The 20,263-nt window shown below is 41.8% G+C and overlaps 2 protein-coding genes across 3 annotated transcripts in view; both read right to left on the reverse strand.

Moving 5' to 3' along the window:
* Positions 1–1,346: 1,346 nt before the first annotated feature.
* ubac1 (UBA domain containing 1) lies at positions 1,347–11,345 on the reverse strand. The gene is made up of 10 exons (XM_041937258.1): positions 10,929–11,345; positions 10,021–10,141; positions 9,859–9,932; positions 9,578–9,685; positions 9,309–9,411; positions 8,885–8,993; positions 8,318–8,576; positions 6,764–6,850; positions 6,502–6,640; positions 1,347–4,605 (listed from the first exon to the last, which is right to left on the reverse strand). Exons 1-10 carry the CDS (start codon positions 11,064–11,066, stop codon positions 4,490–4,492), a joined length of 1,254 nt encoding a protein of 417 aa, XP_041793192.1. The 5' UTR covers positions 11,067–11,345; the 3' UTR covers positions 1,347–4,489.
* A 2,095-nt stretch (positions 11,346–13,440) lies between these two features.
* The window catches only part of LOC121606139 (neurogenic locus notch homolog protein 1-like), a 39,284-nt gene continuing 32,461 nt past the window's right edge, over positions 13,441–20,263 (reverse strand). The window contains exons 28-34 of one of the 2 annotated variants that reach the window (XM_041936311.1): positions 18,812–19,025; positions 18,393–18,483; positions 17,966–18,128; positions 16,032–16,330; positions 15,582–15,729; positions 15,355–15,452; positions 13,441–15,264 (exon numbers count right to left, since the gene is read on the reverse strand). In XM_041936311.1, coding sequence (XP_041792245.1) covers positions 13,888–15,264; positions 15,355–15,452; positions 15,582–15,729; positions 16,032–16,330; positions 17,966–18,128; positions 18,393–18,483; positions 18,812–19,025 — 2,390 coding nt within the window. In that variant the 3' untranslated portion in view covers positions 13,441–13,887. Of the gene's footprint in view, positions 15,265–15,354; positions 15,453–15,581; positions 15,730–16,031; positions 16,331–17,965; positions 18,132–18,392; positions 18,484–18,811; positions 19,026–20,263 lie in introns of both variants that reach the window. The other variant, XM_041936310.1, reaches the window with a different exon arrangement.

The following is a 20,263-nucleotide window of genomic DNA, read 5'->3' on the forward strand; positions in this document are numbered from 1 at the left end:
AGAGAACCTCCCAGTAGACTTGAGGAGGCCATTGAGAAGGAGAAGGCTCGATTATTGAGAGCGTATAAAACGATAGAGATCAAAGAGAACGAGCTCTCTGAGAAGACTCTGGCTTTAGAAAGGAGTCTAACCACAGAGAAATGTTTGAGGTACTGTCTCAGAAATGAGCAGAAGCGCTTCGAGCAGGTGGTTTTACAAAAGCAGGCTGAAGTTGATCCTTCAATCCTCAGGAACATACAGAAAGAAAAATCTGCACACTTAGAGCACCTGATGTACGACATGCAGACATTAAAGATGGAGAACGCAGATATCAAGGCTAAATTCAAGGCTGCGGAGACAGAATATGACAGAATGAAAACTAAACTCTCTGAGCGTCATGAAAATATTATATCAAAGAAAAATGATACCATTTCTCAGAATCAACGTACCATTGACAATCTCCTGCACCTGATAGATAAACTCAAAACACTACGATCAGAAAGCCAGACAAGAGAGGCACAACTTGAAGACGAACTAAAATATGAAAAGACAAGAAACTCCGTGTTGCAGCACAGAGTGGATCAAATTTCCTCTGCTCTTTTAAACGAAAAGGCCAAGTGTGAGAAGTACATCGTCGAGGTCAAGGAGACTTTGACTAAGCAGATAAGAACTCTGGAGGCAAATCAGAAATTGGCTTCGGCTCTGCAGAAGACTCACGACAGCTACTCCAGGCTCCAGGAACAAAAGCAGGTAGAGTCAAACTTTCAGTTCAGACACAATCTCACCACAAGGTCCCTTTTGTAGCTTTTTTGGAGCTCTGTTCTTTTAAACGAAAAGGCCAAGTGTGAGAAGTACATTGTCGAGGTCAAGGAGACTCTGACCAAGCAGATAAGAACTCTGGAGGCAAATCAGAAATTGGCTTCGGCTCTGCAGAAGACTCACGACAGCTACTCCAGGCTCCAGGAACAACAGCAGAGTAGAGTCAAGACACATCAGTGACACTGAGCTCAGGCTCAACCAGCAGAAAACTGCCCTGGATGAGACCACAAGGCTCTGCACCACCTGCAAAAAGAATACACTGATCCGAAGAGGAGGCACAGTAACGTTAATTCTGATTATCGTGAGCTGCTCCATCATTGGCAAATACATGATCCTTTGAATGTGCTATTTCGAAGTTTCTGTGTATGTAGTACAACATTGTAAGCTGTGTCTTAAAAGTGCATGACTAAAAACAACATAAAAAATAAAACAAAAATAAAACAAAAGCAGCATAAAGGAAAAATGTCTCTTTTTATTGGACATGAGTTCCATATCAAAGTGCAGTCAGAAAACTGTAAAAGCAAGAAAGGTGTAGTTAAGAGGACAATCTCACCACAAGGTCCCTTTTGTAGCTTTTTTGGAGCTTTAACTCAGACCACATAACCTATAAAATATATCTCAAGTGCTGTTTGCAATGTCAAGAATAAACTTTGAACTCCAGCCTTTAATCCAACATGGACCAGATAATAACATCTGAGTACACTAAATGGACCTTGGGGTGAAATTGTTTCTCAAAAGTAGGTTGGTTATGCTTTATTATTCCCATTTCCCATTTCCCATTTTGAAGAAACTTGAATGAATATCCATAATAGACATTTCATTAAAATATTGTTGAGAATATCTTTCAGTGAGCTGATCTCAGGTACTCGAGAACAAAAAATAGCTAAATATATATTATTAAAAGTACACTGAACACTTTATTTGTAGGCTGTTGTGTAGATGTTTACCTCTCATATTTAGTGTGTTTGACTCCTGAAGGCCACCAGACAAAACAATATGAAATGCAAACCTGCAGTCTCAGTGACACTTCCTCTTTTTATCATTTCACATGCTTCACCTCCGATGCTTTTTTTAAAACACTGCCTGAGACAATTCATTGAAATCTGGTCTGTGTTCTGCACTCCAAACATGGACACTGACCAAGATGTGTATATACAAACACATAATGTACAATATGTCTTTTCACAGCACACAAATGAACAGGTGTGACTAATAACATAAACGAAAGCACCGTGAAACTGAGGCAGCTGTAAGGAATTCAGCCATTGTTCATTTGGTTATTTACATTGTCAGACTTGCCTTTGTGGGCTCAACAACCTCCCACTAAACATGGCAGCTGTCTAAGAGCAGATTTTTACTGCCTCGATTTCGCTGACCTGTAATTTGCTCAAAGAACAACAAAGAATCCAAAAATTACAGCCACAAAAAATAACTTTAATGCAATAGTGATTTAGATGCCAGTTGCCATGAGGCTGTTTGAATGAACAGACTGTGAGAGTATATTGCATAGGTTGTTAATCTGGGACAGTCCTGCATGAAAGCTGAGTGAAAAGAACCTGCGACTCCAACAATTCTTCAGTGTCCCTCAGCCAGAAAGTTCATTTTGCTCTTTTCGGTTCCGTTTGATGACCATTTGCAAAGACAAGATATCTGCATGTTCTGTGGACCTTTTTTTCTTCAGACGTTCAATCTCCCAATGTTTGTTTCAAGATGTCACGGGACAGTTTTGTATGCATGCGGGTGAAAAGCCTGGAGGTGGTGAGACAGCTGGTCACGGTGGCCGTGATGAAGGTCCGCTTCAGCGCAGAAAGTATGCAGAAATCCTCCTTCATTCAAACATGTTGCACAACTTTAAACCACACTGTGACCTACCAGTCCATTAAGCACATTTTTTTTCAATAATGGTTTGTAAAAACAACATCTGAATCATTTAATTTTTTTTCACATTTGTAGATTAGCTTTGAGGTTTGCTAAAAATGTTATAAATAAGAACAAGTCACTAGTTTGGCTTTGATATAAATAATGTAATAATACATAGTTCAAACAGACACTTCTCTCTAAAAACATTGAAATATTTTCAAATATTGCATTTACGAAACCATGTCTTGTGGTGCTCTTGTTCCTAAGTTCTAGACAGATTAGTTAAAGCCATTTTCAAACGCCAAACGAGAAGGGGGTGAGCAGAGGTTTGCCATGACGACAGGTTTAGAGAAACAATCTCAGCCTCCCTGAGCAAAAAGTCACATCAATACCACATTTTTAAATATTGAATAAAAACACTCAAAAGCTTGGCAAAACACACCACCCTCCATATGGATTTAAACTCTCAGTACAACCAGGAGAGGCTACGCTCACCTTCTTGTAGCTGGAGATTTTAAGTACTCAATGCAAAGGCTAATATTGTGCAACACACTACCCATTGCAGTTCACACATCTTTAACACTCAAATCAAATATATTTCTTTACAGGTCAACAGAAGTCCTTGCTATTGCACAGAAATACAGGGTATTTTTCAATGGGTACAACTAATGACAAGGCAGGTTATATAGTGGCATTTTGGTTTGGTTTGACAGCATAAATGTTCATTGCTCTCAAAAGAAAAAAGTCAGCCAAAAGACCTTCATTGCGTTGCGTCTCAAATTCTATTATTTCTTTGTGTGTGTGAAGAGAGCACGCATGTTTATCATTCAAATTAAAAGGTTAAAAAGGCAAACCCCTTTTCATTAGGCTCAGCTTCATTAAACATCCCACTACAGCCTTTTGAGACAAAAAAAACCCCCCACAAACCCTTCATTTCACCTCCTCAGTGCTGCAGTGAATGATATCCATAGAGGTGAAGTGCTAAATGAGCACAACATGACAATATGACATTCAAGAGCACATTGACAACAAACGCACAGGCCTAATATATAACTTTCTTGTAAAAACATGACTAAGACACAAACAGTTTAGTGTACAGCTTTTGTCTAAAAAGGCAAGAAAGTCAAATGCACTTTCTTTACCAGGCTCCAGGACAAACGTTCTCCTCTTTAAACTGAGAGGCGGTTGACTTACAGTGACCTCACAGGCATGAATGGAGAGAGAGGTTGTGTAGTAGTCAAAGCCTATTTTCAATTAGCTAAACAAACGCTCGACTTTGACCGCCAGCCTCTCGATTACGAGCAGTTACTTTGATGAAAACGAGATGAATGGGGAAGAAAAATAAAATATGATACTGACAGAAGTCTTCCACACACTCGCCAATGATGACAAAACTATAACTGATATTTAAATATTGCGAAACATACAAAAACAGTTTTCTTTGTAAACATTAAATTGATGTTTGATGTAATTTTTGCACATGGAGAAATTATATAAAATAATCTGATCTGTCATAACTATAAATTGTTCTCATTAAAATGTAAAAACAACATACTAAATCTCAATCTTTTTATTATTACTGTAATAATATTGTATTATGTTAACATTTGTTTTGTATAAGTGTTTTTACTGTACTGTTATAAATAGTTATATGTAGAGCATCTTAATTCATAATTTGACTCATCTGGCTTTGTCTTTACAAGGCAAAAACAATACTTGTGTCTCTGCCACATTCAGACACACACACATCCATACATACACACACACATCCCAATATGTGTCTAACATCCACACAAGCTGCCACAGTCACACAGGGGGTCACCAGGAGGCTCTATGTGCGATTGAGGGTCTGGAAGATTCTGGATATTTGGAGCATGACAGGGCCAGTCTCTGGGTCGTTCATCCACTGGGTGCTGTTTAGAGGATTCTCCAGCATGTCTTCAAACGCTGCACACAAACACAGGGCACACTGGTGAGAAATATATTTAACAAAGCCAGCATCCCTAAAAAAAAAAAATGTCTGCTCTCCCTGTCAAGATACTTTTCATCTCTGCCAGGCACAAACCTTGTGGAGATTGTGTGTCCTGTGTGTGTGTGTGTGTGCGTGTGTCTGTGTCTGTTCACAGCGAATCTTTCATACTACTACGACCCCAACTGCAAGTTGGGACACTGTCTAAAACACAAAAGAGAATATGATCGCCTGCTAATCCTTTTTGACATATACTCATCTGAAAACAGCACAAAGACAATATATTTAATATGACCTCATATTTAATATGACCTCATCAACTTCACTGATGTTTGTAAATATCTGCTTATTCTGAATTTGATGCAGCAACACATTTCATAATGGGACTGGAGCAACAAAAGACTGGGAAAATTGTGGAATGCTCCAAAAACACCTGTTTGGATAATTCCAGAGGTAAACAGGTTGATTGGTAACAGGTGATAGTATCATAATTGGATATGACAAGGAGCATCCTGGAAAGGCTCAGTCGTTCACAAGCGAGGATGGAGCGAGGTTCACCGCTTTGTGAACACATGATTGGATAAAGGATGTTACTACATGAGCCCGGGGACACTTTATAAAACTGCTGTCAGTAAACACACTTCATTGACAAATTACGCCATTCTTTTTTAAATTCCGTTTTACACAGTCCTGACTTATTTGGAATCAGCGTTGTAGACCTGTTTGTCTAATACTTTTGTGCACATCTATGACTGTATGCTGTGGCGATTCACAATTTTTCAAAAACCCTCCTTATTGACTGCTCCGTTTTATATTGACATTGACTGTGGACCCCTAGGTAGCAAGTGGTCAACAACTGCTTCTCCCACATGCCTCCAGACACACCTGGCAGAGATCTGCCCTATACTGAGTACACTCTTTTTTTGTTAAAGAGTAATTTTGTTTACATTTGCAGTACTCTGGGCCCAACTCAGGGTGTTTTGTAGCTCCATGATGTGCAGTCAAAGTTGTAAAGTGCTGTGAATGGTTGCCAAGACTAGAAACGCGCTATGTAAATGCACCCATTTACTTTCCCACCTAACCTGTTTATTTCAGTTCAAACAGACCATGGTGCATTAGCATTTACTGCATTGATTTCTTTTTTTGGTTCTGTGTGTTCCCTCAGTCTGCCTCAGACAGGTCTGCTTCAGCTTGTTATTTCTTTTACAGAGTGAGACTGTGCTCCAGTTTTTACAAACACAAGGACACAACAAAACAGACAAAAATGTGAAAGATAGTTTTTGATATTATTTGGGCTACGATTTTCGTTTTTTGCCGTGATATCAAAAGAGTATCACGTGATGTTTTTTTATACTAGCATTGTATCAAAGTTTAAAATTCTGGCATCGGAAAAGGACTAGACTGTACCTAGTCTTCCATAGCTAGACCTATCTCCACGCTTTGTTTTAGCGCTGTGTCAGTGCTTATGAAAGGTCTGGCTTCACCCACTGTCATTTTGGTATGGGGGGGGAAATAAAAGGACTAGCTTGTTTGTATTTCTTTATACAAATCGCAATCATCTTTGGTGGCACTAAGCCCAGGATACAGCAGATACCCTTGCAGAATAGGGTCGGGGGAATTTGTCTTGGATGCAAATGTGTGGAGGCAGGCCCTGGCATTAAAATGATAAAATCCCTGCAAAAGAAAAAGTAACAGCTGCTAGCTTGTTTATGCTCGTACCATTAGCAACCAGGTTAGGGTTACAGTAACTTGTCATTTTCAATTGTTGTTTCACGTAATGACGGTAACATGCAGATAGTGGAAGGGGAGGAGAATGTCGGCAAAGGCAGGCTTATACCAACAGCCTACTTCCTGTGAGTAAGAATAGGCTGTACCTAGCAGGGTCTTGGGATTGGTTAGACCCAACTGGACCACTGGATTCTCCAGAATGGCTTGGAATAGCGGGCTGTTGGTGTCGATGCCTTTGTCCATATCTTCTGGAGAAGGTTTCCTGTCTCCTAGCAGCCACTCGCACTGCAGGACAGGGGACAGTGAAATTATTAAGTCATATGATGTATGATGTTTAGCCATCATCTATCGCATCAGTAGAACAACAGCTGTATTTTGTCAGTACTAGTTGTGAATGTGTAAACCTACTGCAGCATCCTGTTGGTTGTTATTCACTCTCAGAGCGTCAACCACCTCCTTTTCATCAAACCCCATCTCCATCAATGCAATGACAGCCTGCAGAAAAAAAGAAATATACATTGTGATTAGTTGGAGAACTTCTCAGTCATACAACAACATACACAGTCACCGTTCTACAGAGCCAGGCAAGTGTCTTGGGGAAAAAATAATTTATTGAGTGGAAGAAGTTGCTGGGAGCATATTGCAACTACTCAAATGGCACAATGCTAGAAAAATGAGCCGCAGTAGAAGTGTACTGTTGGAAGATGGAGTTTTAATCACTTTTCTATTTTTGGAGATACTGGGGAGCTGCAGCGTTCAGGAAACTGAGGTACATTAATATCTACAATAAGGAAAGTGAGCGAATTGTGAACACAAGCAGAGTGATACTGTATTAAAACTCTACAACGAGAGCCACTTACACTTTATGTCCATGAGTGCATGTTTTAGGGTTGGATGATATATATCAGGCTGATAATGGGAGATTGCTATTTGTATTCTGATAATGAAATTATAGCTGCTAAACTGAGCTGATAATACAGAGCCTAATTACTTTCATTGACTCAACAAGCCCAGCGTCTACAAACTCCAATACGGTAGGTGGCGATACGTGCTTTTAAAGTTGACTTGGGATCCGCCAATAAACACTGAAGAGAAGGCGAAGAATAAGAACAAGCACAACAGGCCATTGTCGCACTCATGACCTCAAACTGCTACACCTTGGTAGAGCCACGCAGTGTAGACTAAAGAACGTGTCATCACTGATGTGGGCGTTTTCTACAGTTTCAGAGGAAGACAACGCAATCGCAGCTGCAGTGAATTATACCACAAGTTATACTGCAAGTTTTAATACACCACACCTTATATAGTGATATCAGTTGGTTTTGGTTAGGTCAGAGTATCAGAGTATGAAATCATCCGTCTTTGCTCACAACATCTTACCCTAAGGTGTGTATAAACTACAGGTTATTAACCTCTTAAAATACAACAATGTGAAGTTATCGGTTATCATATTGGCATCAGCCATGACAAGCAGGTGATTATCTGTTACAGGTATGGGTTAATATTCTCAGTATATAATAGGCTGCCTCCATTCATCAATTGCAGTCCTAGACACTTTATATTAGCTGCTGCACAGGCTGAGCAGTAGTACACAAAAATAAACATCAAAAATCAACTTCACAGTTATCACAGTTCTATCTGAAAAGAATTTGAGATCTTGGAACTGAAATGAGTTGGTCTTGCATCTGCGTCATCTGTAGGATTTGGGGAGTTAAACAGCATCTTCCTCCACAATACTGAGTAATGGTAAGTAGACTGTATGGGCAAATCGTAATTGAAAATAAATTTGAAAATGAGATTAAAATTAAAAAAACAATCCAATATATACTGAGGCCAAATAAGGTAAATGTAGGTGTCGGCCTGCTTTCAGCTGTGCAGGTGTAAATGCAGAGAAAGAGTTTTATAAAAGCAAGTAATAGCCGGAGTACTGTTTGAAAGCTGCGACTGGATAAAGCCACCCACTCTTGAGTCTGGTCTGAACTCCCGTTTCCTGCGGATCCTCTTGAAGATCTCAGTGAGCTCATCTTGCCTGCTGCTCTCATCTGTGCTCGACTGGCTGGAGAGGCTGCGGAGAAGGTTAGGGCCCGAGGCTGAGGGGCCCGGTGTGGCGGCAGCCGTGGCCCCCGCTGCCCCAGAAGAGTCCTGGCCAGGCAGCGGCGCATCCACAGAGGGGTCATCTACATGCTCGATAAGCCACTCCATTGCCTGGGTCACTGACATACTGCAGAAAGGACGAATGAGATGAGAGAAAGAGTTTTTTGGATGACTGAACCGTGATTGCAACAACTCAGAACAGAACTCACACTGACAGATATTTGGGTCATATTCCTATACTTTGATAAGTTTGATTGCACACATATATTCTGCTAATAGTTAAATCCTGATATGTTGATCTAACAGCATGAAGGTGATTCGTTTGAACAAACTCTGTTCCAGAGATGATTTGATAATGGATAAATGCCACAGACGAACTCCACATAGTTTTGCTCATGCTGTGCGTGAGCTGCTGTTAAACCAACTCAGACTTACTGGTTCAATCTAAGAGCTTTGATAGCTCTGCTCTCAGGGAAACCCATCTCAGTTAGCTGGTGAAGGGCTGTTTCATCCACCCGATCCTCTTCATCTTCATCCAACATTGCTGCACAGAAACACAAAGACGCCAGAGAACCGAAACTGAAATGTCTACAAGAATAATCACACACATATCGAAATACCTGATATGTAAGACAAACACTCTGAATGACATTCACTGCATTGAGCTTGATGGCAACAACTAAAACAGTGCATAAAGACATAACATAAAATATCTCATACCTCATTTAGTCAGTTATACAATCAAATAGACTTTGTCAATTTAGACAAGCTGCAGACACTTTTTTTCTACTCTTACTTTCCTGACTCTAGGATTGTTGATACAGACTTGAAAATTGTCTTAAAGGATTGTAAGCTTTACCATTGGCTTTTTTAAAGAGTTCAACAGCATCAGGGTTCAAGGCAAGAAGCTTCTGGGCGACTTCAATGAGAGAAACCAGGATTTTTCTTAGCTCCGTCTGAAACTACAACACAAACACGTACACGCAACAATAATAAAAAACATCTTTGTGACACTACCAAATTCTGAATGGTCTAAACTGGTAGAATGATTCTTAATCACAGAATCTGCACTTTAGATTACATTTTTATACACCCTGTAAGCTAAACCCATTCCACCAAGAACCTTACATCTCTGATATTATGTTGTGTAACAGTGCGGTCAGTGTGGCGTGTGGACAGGCTGGCGGTGGCTTTCAGAATTGCATCTTTGTCTGGAGCCTTGTTATCTTGTTTCTTCTGTGATGACCAGGACAATGGACAGAGAGAGATAATTAAAGACAGGCAAAATAAATACACTGCATTTCTGAAGCAGGCTGAGCACAATCAAAAAAACAAAACAAAACAAAACAAAGAAATTAAGAAATGCTTTCAGCTCTGTTTTAATGAAACCAAAAGTTGATCAAGCTTACCTTTTCATCTGAACTGACGTCTGCCATCTTTGGAGGGGTTGGCGGTGGTCTTTTCTTTATGAGCAGCAAAACATCTACAACATATATGAAACACGGTCAGCTCACGGAAGACCGAGAAGGACTGTCAGAATCCCCAAAGGTATAAGTTAGGGTGTTACTTACCTTTATCTTTGAGGTTTTCATCAGCGACTGTTTTAGTGTCGGTGAGGACTCTCTCTGTAGCAGCATGTATGAGCTTATGGTGGGTAAGTGTTTTGGGGTCTTCTAGACTTCCATGTACATACTGTAAACCAAGCACAGTATCTCAGAAATACACAGCGGAATGAAGAGACACAATTATTGATTATTTACATGACCATGAAATCCGCAAATTATTTTTTAAAATAATTATTAAGTCCAGAAACAAAAGTGATGTCTTCAAACAGAGTTCTTTGTTTCGGATCGAGCTAAAATCACTGGCACTAAATGCTGCTTTTTTTCCCTCATACACATGTAAATTACTATGTCTTGATCAGACAAACTAGGACCTGAAAAAATAACCTGGGACTTTTTATTTTTATCATCATTTTCTGATGTTTTATGCGCTTTTAATTTAAAAGGTAATTAATCAACTAGGTACGAGAGCCATAAAAAGTAATACAATTGTAACTAGCAGCCTGAAATGTGATGTTACATTTTCACTTTGATCACGATACCTGTGCCCCTGTGTTGATGTTGCACAAAATACGTCATTGAACATTACACTTTACGTTGAGTTTATGCTATAGGCCATAGAAGGAGAAAGGAGATGGGCTGTGTAATAATAGACGGCCAGTAAAGCAGAATGCCTCCACGGCTAGCCACTGGGGAGCAGAAAAGGGGCAGAGTCGGACTGTTAGCTAGCTTGAGAGGGGCAGCCAACCTGCTAAATTATAAATAGCAAAGTCTACCCAGTTGCTATAAATACAAAGCCACTGACACTGACACTGACAGTTTACACAGAGGGCATGGTAGACTGCAAACACCCCAGGCAGAGGAGTGACGGGACAAAAAAATGCAACAAGGGAGACACAAACAGCACCAAAACCTACATGTTTCAAGCACTTCTCCTTCAGTTTCTCGACAGTGGTGTCTTCCGTGACCTCCTCCAACCACTCCGTGCCGTCCATGGTGCAGATGTGTATTTTCAACACTTTCCCGGCGAATATCTTCTCCTCCTGGACGAACATAGCTGCAGCCTTGCGAGTAAAGAGTACCAGTCCAGTGACGTTAGCTAGCAGCAGTTGCTATGTGCTCCTGGCAAGCTAGCGTGCTAACGTTAGCACCCTGCTAGCCGTCGTTCTGTAAATCCGCCGACAACAGGGCAACGGCAGGCGCCGATTAGCTGAGGGCCATTTTCAGATTCCTCTGCCTGTTTTCGTAGCGGTGTCAAGCAAGTAGTTGTGTGACCACCAAGATGTTTATTATTCCCAGCGAACACACAGCCTGCCAGCCAGCGACTACCCTATTTTTACTGTAATGTCTGAACTTTGAACTTCAACGATGCGACTACGAGTGAATCATGGGAGTCGTAGTTCGTTTGAGTCACAGAATATTCCTTGGTTAAAAATCGGCCAAATCGGTTCAGAAAACTCATTCGGTTTTAAAAACACACTAACAAAGCTTCTAAAAACAACAATGTACAATGTCAGCAAACACGGTTTTGAAAATTATTTTCTCAGTTACTTGAATAATAATTTGGTCTAATGTTAGAAAACAGTGGAAAAATGCCTCTCAGACCCAAAGACCTTCGGTTTGTAGTGATATAAAAGAGAAACATAACACTGAGTTTTTGGATCTTTTGCATGAAAACACAGCAAAATAAGGGCTTTAAGGTGGGTCCATCTTTATTACCTGATCTTGAGGCCATATGTTGAAGAGGGCCCCTCTGTCAAAGTATCATTATTATCTATATATCTATATTATCTAAGTTTTGTGCTTTTGTGTTGCATAGTTTACCACACAATAAACATGGGGCCTGGTAGTATCCTATCTTAGAAAACCCATTGCACAGTTAGGAACATGGGACTACATTGTACCTAATTTTCTCCCTATTTGACCATAGCAATAAATCATGCACATATTGCTTTATTCAGTTTTGGCTTTTACCTGTTTCCACAATATACAGAGCTGCAGCGACGTTGCAGGTGGATCTTTCATTCAGGTGAGTGAACTGTGTTCAAAACTAAAACAAAGCTAATAATTACAACCACTAGAGGGAGACAGACTAAATAAAATATATGTGCATGGCCCATTCAGCAAATAAAAAAAGTTCAAATAAAGTGCTAAAGTGTATGAAGAGGAAAGTCACGTTTAGTTTTTATATAATAACATATTCATAATTGTTATGCAGAACTATCAGAGCATGTGCTCATGATGAGGTTATTGTACTAGACCTATAATTATTTAGCTAATCACTTTTTTCACAAGCATGTTTCCAGACATTATTAACTGGAGAGATCTTTTACAGTAATTCAAAGTAATAAAAGACAGTTCTCATAAGTTCAAGACACACAAGTGTCCTTTATTATGACAAGAAACATTTTTACAGATTGAAAATGAAAAGGGGAAATACATTTCTTGCAAATTATAACTTTATAAGAGGAACAAAACATATTGCAGATATTACGATTTCACTACAACCTAATATATTTTTTTAAAATTATAACATTTTGCAAACTATACCAGGGAGCGTCTCACAAAGCATTGAAGTGGGCAGAACTGAGAACTTAGCCAACAGTTGTTTTTTTTTTTTAGTTTTTTTCTACCAAAATGTAACAAAACATTTCATATTATGCACAAATGGTTGCCTCAGTGGATTTTTGTGTTACAGAACAGCAAATAAATATGATTTTATAAAACCTCAATATTTATGTATTTTCCCTTTTTATGAGAAAAAAAACTCTCCTAACAATATAATGTATTTATTTGTATATAGTTCAAATTTATCTATGCGTAAGGGACAGTAAAATACAAAATATATATTCTGTTCTGTTTGACATTTTAGAGGCTGTTGACTGGTACGAGACCTATCAAAATTGCATGCTTAAGACATCAGATTTCTTAAACAAAATCTTGCTTACGAGGGAAATGCATAACTTATTTACAAAAAGAAGCACACAGCCATAGGCTCAAACTAATAGGAGGGAGAGGGGAAATGAAGTTTCCTTTTCCCTCTGGACAACAACATACACCGTGGCCGACAGGCCAGTTCTCCAACACCACAGGACTAACAGATACTCAAGCCTGTCTTAACTGCCAATCTCCAAGATGGCTGTACACTGTACAACATATCACACCTCCACCAAATCTCGACATATGAAGGCAATCAAATCAAGAGGTACAACATAAAGTCGTTCCGTGGATTCAAGACATGTACACAACTCTAGGGTGTAACTAAGAATGGCATGATATTTAAAAAGGGGAAATTGTAGAAAACAGCTCTACATCATACAGGACCTGTGCATGAAATGTGTTCTGTTAACATTCACAACCTGCTTATCATTGACTGACTAGAATATTTCCCACATTTACAACAAATTGAAATAACACTGAAACTTAAAATGTGCACTATAAAATGCCCCTTAATCACAAGTTTATTTATAAACAAGATTATACAAAAAAACATAACAAAATATAAACAAAGATTGAGAAATCATATGAAAAAAAGGCAAATACTACAAGTCCTTAAAGAAATAAATACCCAGTGTGTTTGCTGAGGCTTCACTGCAGAAAAGAAATACTAAAAGAAAAGAGTCTCTCTAAAGGACTTTCTCTGTCCTGCGTATGACCCAGCACCATGGATCCCCCAAATTTCTGTAAGCAGGCAATGCGTATAAATAAGGCATTAATAAATAAAAAGAATGGATGAAACACAGGTGTTGCTGTTAGTATAAAGGTCTATAAAAAAGTGTGTTTACAGCTTTGCCCTTTTTCTTTTTTTTTCCACATGAGTGCCTTTTTTATTAAAAAATATACAGCAGCTCATCTGGGCGTAAAGATACAAGCTTTTCATTTGAACTGTTCAGGTATGTGTCCAATCTGAGACTGCATGCTCGTCGGTGGACTTGAAATGCCCTCTGACCAGTCGGACATGTTGGAATGAGGAGATGAGCTTGACCACTGATCGGGTGAGCCCGGGGAGGGGGTCAGAAAGGGGTGGTCAGGCACCTGGACCTGATGGCTTGGGGTGTTGTCCATGGGGCCTGAATAGCTGTGCTGGGAGGGTGGGGTGAGGAACTGAGTGCTGGGCATAGACTGGTTGATGGAGGAGGTCATAATCTGGGTCTCCTGCGGCAGGATGGTGTGGATGGGCATGCTGGAGTTACCTGTGCCCTGCTGGAGCTCCGGGGAACTGAGCTCCCCGCCGATGAAGTTCTGGCTGTTGGCTGTGTTTGAGTTCTGGTGCTGCAGCTGGATGCTCTGTTGTTGCTGCTGCTGCTGTTGAAGCTGCTGCAGGTTCTGCATCTGCTGCATCTGCTGAGCCTGCTGCTGCATGATGTGGGACTGTGGACCCATTCTGGCGCTCTGGATCCCCTGGTAGTTCATCATCTGAGACAGGCTGGTGGAGGGGTGGCCATTGTGGAGAGAGGTCATCAACCCGTGTTGCCCTCCCTGGTGCAGGCCTCCCTGACCACCGGGAGCTCCTCTCATGGGGTTGAACTGGCCCGGCTGGCTCATGTTGCCATGCATCCTGGACAGCCAATCACACTGGCCGTTCATGGCGCCCTGGCCACTGGAGCCAGACACAGGCAGATGGGTAAGACGGGGAGGCAGCGGGTCAAACTGCATTCGAGCCAGCTCCTGCTTGTTTGGCATCACCATGTGGTTCACAGCTAGGTGTGGGTCAGACATGCCCTGCAGATGGTTCAGGGATACAGACGGCGACTGCTGAAAAGGCGAGGTCATCATGGGCGGTGAGGCCACATCAGAGACGTAGCCATGTGGAGACTCCAAAGAGTCAACTGGTGACAGAACAGCTGAGCTATCCAGGAGGTTCCCAGACTTCCCATCCTGTGAATTCTTCTTCTTCACCTTCATGTCTTTGCCCTCCTTGCAGCCGATGCCCTTGGCGCTGGGCTTGCGTGCCTTTTTGCCCTGACCTTGACCTTGAGGCTGGGGCTGCTTCATGCCGCCGAGGTAGCCATTGGGCGAGCAAAGAGGAGGTGACAACGTGGTGCTGAGTGACCCTCCATGCATGTGAGGACTCCGTACCAGGTTGTACTCGTCCATCAGCCGCACAATATCATGATGCATTCTCTCCTGTGCAATGTCTCTGGGTAGCCGGTCCATGTGGTCGGTAATTTCTCTGTTAGCGAAGTGGTCCAGTAAGACCTTGGCAGTCTCGTAGCTTCCTTCCCTGGCAGCCAAGAAAAGAGGGGTTTCCTCCTGAGGCAGACAGAAAGGAGACAACATGTTAAAAGATGTTTCACTATTGTTTTACAGAACTAAGAGGAGGAGACAGATTGTTTGTTTTACCTTGTTGTTTTGCATGTCCTTGTTGGCACCGTTCTTGAGAAGCACAATAGCAGCCTCCACGTTATTTACTGCTGCAGCCCAATGTAGAGCTGATTTACCTGAAGAGACAAAAACAGCGTGATTAGATGGCAAGTCTTTTTTTTGGTGACTTCAAATTGACTACATACCGCACTAAATCGTAGTGATTTCAAGGCTCGTACTGACAACATAAAACAGAGAAACTTTACCGAAATCATCGATTGCATTGACGTCAGCGTGACAGTTAATGAGCTCCTCCACCATGCCCTCCACTGCCAGCCTGGCAGCCAAGATCAGGGGTGTAGTGCCATCATGCATGCGGGCATCCAAGTCTGTGGCACGGTTCCTGATCAGAATCTGCAGAGAAATACAACAGGTTACTCCTTTCAACCGAAACATGATTACATTTCATGCTTAAAAGGTTAACTCATGCACAATTTACCATTTATTGTTTAGTCCATAAAATGTCAGAAAATAGTTTTGTCTGACTAACAATCTTAAACCAAAAGATATTCAACTCAGAAATAGAAATGATAGAATCTGGCTTTTTGCCTTGATATAGACTTAAACAACTGTGATCGACCGATAAATGTATTATTATGTATTATTATATTTTAATTACATGACTTAGGAAATACATTTGGCATGGGAGAACCCACCTGGAACACCCCCTGGGCATCAGCTGCCACAGCAGCATGCAGTGGCGTCCTGCCCATGTTGTCCTGGATGTTGGCATCAGCGCTGGCCTCCAGCAGCCGTTTAGCCGCGTCAGAACGAGCGTAGCGGGCAGCCAGGTGTAGAGCGGTTTCACCTGTACGGTCAGTCTGGTTGTGAAGGTTAGCGCCCTGGTAGATGAAATCGCTGATCACGTTGGCAGAGGCATCCTCCTCTTCTTCGCTGTTGCCCGTTTCTAAACCTCCCCCACTGCAGGATGCAATCATGAGTGGCGTGAATCCATCTGGACAGAGCAGGGAGAAGGAGAGGGGTTTATGAAAGGAGGTAGCAGCAGACTGCATGGTCAGCACAGCACAGGCCCAGTAACTGCCGCAAAAAGACAGAAGGCCGCACTTCAAAGCAGCAGGCAGATCAAAACAAAGCAACAAACAAATCGAATGTGGATTTGACACTTTTGCCTGGGTTGAATCATTACAGCCCTCTCCTTCCAATAACAGATTCTGATCAAGGCCCCGGCGCAGGAGAAGCTTCAGAAGGAAAGCGAAGCTGGGGGGATAGAGGCCGGGGCTTGCTAAAGCTAGGCTGCTGCAAAAACGGAGCATTAATATCTAACTGTGAGAGGCAGCTCAGTCCGTCGACTTGAATAGGTTTTCTCCTCTTCAAAAGGATAGCAAGCCCCAGATCTCGCAGATTTGGTCGATTCAAGTGCATCGATCCACGACGGGGAAAAAAGTGCGCTCTCAAGTTGTTAACCCTGTTACTTTGATTTTTCATAGCTTTTCTTCAGGGAACTTAGCACTTACTACAAAATTGGGTTTTTGCATTTGATGCCTTCATTGGTTTTTATAATGTCAAATAGGGAAAAAAAACAGAGGCCCATTACTGGTCAAATGATTAATCTGATCAGGAATCAGTGTTTCCCCCCAGGCGCCTGGCTTCCAGCTGGCTGCTTTGAAGAAGATCCTTTACCCTGAGGACATGGGGCTTTAGCAACTCCTACAAGCGTGATTACACACACACACATGCACACACAAACGCACACACACACAAATCAAGCCTGCAAAGCTATCCTTGTTAGGACATTGCATTGACTTCCATTCATTGTGAACAGCCTAACCCAAACCCTGACACTAGCCTTAACCATAACCAATACCTAACCCTAACCTTAACCTAACCTCAATTCACACCTTCCCCCTAACCTTAACCAGGACCACAGGAATGACGTTTTGTGTCATTTCAAGTTTTGACTCTGGTTCCCATGAGGACTACTGGTCCAAACAAGGTCTGTGTTTTTACTGGAAAAGGTCCCAAAACAAAACACACACAAGGACGTGTGCTCTCACACACACATGCACACACAAGAAATGTTCATGAACCAATCCAGACACACACATGCATTCAGGCACACACATGCATACCTATACGCCAACACACACACACACTATTAGAATTGTATGCTCAAAAAGTTATGAGTGAGATTTCTGCTAAATCTTTAGTTCCCTAACTCGATAAGAATCTGACCCCTTAAATCAAATCACTGTCTTCTTACGACCCTTTCAAGTTATGGCCTTGCTGTGCACAGAAGTTGCAAGCGTACTTCTTTCCAAATTATTTCATGTGAAATATTTTTAGAGGTCTGGAGAGAGGAAACTATTAGAGGGTGGTCAAAAATAATAGAGCTAATTTTGCACAAGTCACTGTTTCTTCAAAAAACTGATCCCATACATATATTCCCTCACAATCAGAGCTTTAAATAAATCTTGGCATGTTTTGTTCTTAATAAATACAAGCAAGTCATGCAGAACAAAAACGAACCAAAATTAGGTTCACATCTACTAATTCGGCCCGCATATGTTGGCTCAGAGCTTCCTATGATTTGATTAATAGTAAGTGAATAAGGAAGTGATCAGTCACCCACCTGGTCCCCGGACATTGACATCCATGCAGTCATTCTCAATCTCGCCCTGAGGTGGAGTGGGAGCAATGGAGGGGATGCGCAGGTCAGCGGCGTCCAGGTGCTGCTGTGTCCACTGGCGGTGGTCCGTCTGGTCGTCCGCCTCTAGTATAGCCTGCTCATCAAACTGCTAAAATAGGGACAGCAAAAGGTTAGACGACTGAAAGAACACATGAATGAAATAAAATCAGAATATGAAAAAATATATGTAACTTAATATGAAATAAATTATAAAATCATTGCCTTCGGCAAAATTGGCACTGCACAATAAAGTCATTTTCAAATCACATATTAAGATTTCTGTAGGAAATTGTTGTTTAAATTGTAAGAAATGAATAAATAAATAAATCTTTAAAAGATCAGTCGGTGTATAATATTTCTGCTTCCTTACCTTGAAGCGTTTCGCATCCGAAGGTTCGTCTTCTTCCCAATCGTTCTGGGTGACATCCATGAGTGAAATGTCCGAGGTGTTTTTCATTGGCCTGTAAGGATGCAGAGACCCGGTAAAAATCCTCGTCCTCTACTGCTTCCATCTCATCCGAGCAACTCACCATTAATGGTGCAGCAATGCCGAAAAATAAAAGCATTGATTAAATCCATACCCCACCCCTCTGCCCCAAGTCAATTAATGCGCACCTAAACCTGCTATCTCATTATCATTAATGATCCAAGCAAAACCCCCCTTTCCCAAATTTGACTGATCACCAGTTACACCCATTTTGTCCCTCAGAACTAGCCCCTCACCTGACCCGCAAAGAAACGGGTACACCAATGACAACGAGCGCCACCGGTGAATAAACGGAAACTTACTTTAATCCCACCGAATCCTCTCCGACAGGCTCGCGTCTCTTCTTCTTGCTGGTCTCTGTGGTCTTGAAGCCCTCGGGGAGCCAGAGGCGCCCGTGCTCATGGCGGCGCTTTCGGGCAGCCACCATTCCCACTCCGAGGAAGGCCAGTATCCCTACGCCACCCAGGACCAAGTAGATTGGGTAGAGGTCCTGAGAAGGCTGGGGGTCCACACCGCCTGACGGGAAAAGGGACAGCATGGTCAAGATGGGCCGAGGAGCAGAACTGGACTGGCAGAAGATAGACCAGGACGCCCCAGATTGGCGTGAGTGTTCGAGCTGCGCTAGTCCGGCTCTGCTTCGCCCCACCGTTCCCACTCCAAAACCACCACAACCAGCGGCAAGCTCCAGAAACTGACTGACGATCCTCACCGTTCGTAAAGCTAGCTTCTACTATCTATTCAGTAATAATCAGAATTGCTAACCACTTTTCATCAAAAAAGGAAAAAAAAAAGGGATGGGGCGTGATAAAAAAAAAAAGAAAAGGGGAAAAAAAGAACACCACCACCTCCTCTCTCCCTTTTCAACCCAGGGTACCAAGAGACAACTTTACCATTTCTTCTTTAAGAGAAAAAAAGGAGGGGGATTAATGAACTTCAAATTACTGCACGCGCTTTAAGCTGTAAAGACGAAGGATTTATTAGGATTTTCAAGATAACAAAGACTCCCAACTTCTAGCACACTCCCGATCAATTTTTCCCCTTCTCTTTTTTTTCCACTAACGATTTTGAAATGATAAACTCCCCCAACCTAAACCCTTAGAGATGCATTAAGTCCTGGTATTACATTCAGCGAGGTGAAGGTTGCAGCAGCCCCTCACACTGTGGGATGAAGTGCGTGTGTGTGCATGAGTGTGTCTGTGCGAGTGTGTTATCTGGAGACATATATGTCTACATGTTTGTGAGAGGGAGGGAGACGGCGATGGAGTGCTATACTGTGTGAGTAGGGGGCTGAATGAGTTGATTTGCGGCAATTAACCATTTTGGAGCCTGAAGCCAGTGGATTTACACACTGAGGGAAGGATTGATTGTTTAGGCCATGAGATTCACAATTGCATTTGTTCACTGCTGCATAACAAATATACAATAAAGGAGTGCTCGGGTTAGGACCCGACCAGAGGGCGCCTCAGGTTGAGCTGTGTGTGGAAGCGCACGTGTCTCATCCGCTTGTGTAAGAGTATGCATGTGTGGACACAAAGCCTTTAAAGGATCACACCAGTGGTTTTGCATGTTTTAGCCTACTTACTCCAAATTGCATATATTTTGCACCACAAAAATCATAAAGCAAACCTTTCAGTTAGTGAACCTGTCACAGAGAACATCAAATTTGAATCTAAGTTACACTATTGTTGTGTGGTGATGCAGCTTAAAGGATGAGGCAGGCGATACATATCAGATCCCATGAAGACCAAAAACAA

Source organism: Chelmon rostratus, chromosome 5 (genome assembly GCF_017976325.1).
Source record: "Chelmon rostratus isolate fCheRos1 chromosome 5, fCheRos1.pri, whole genome shotgun sequence".
In the NCBI taxonomy this organism is placed as follows: domain Eukaryota; kingdom Metazoa; phylum Chordata; class Actinopteri; order Chaetodontiformes; family Chaetodontidae; genus Chelmon; species Chelmon rostratus.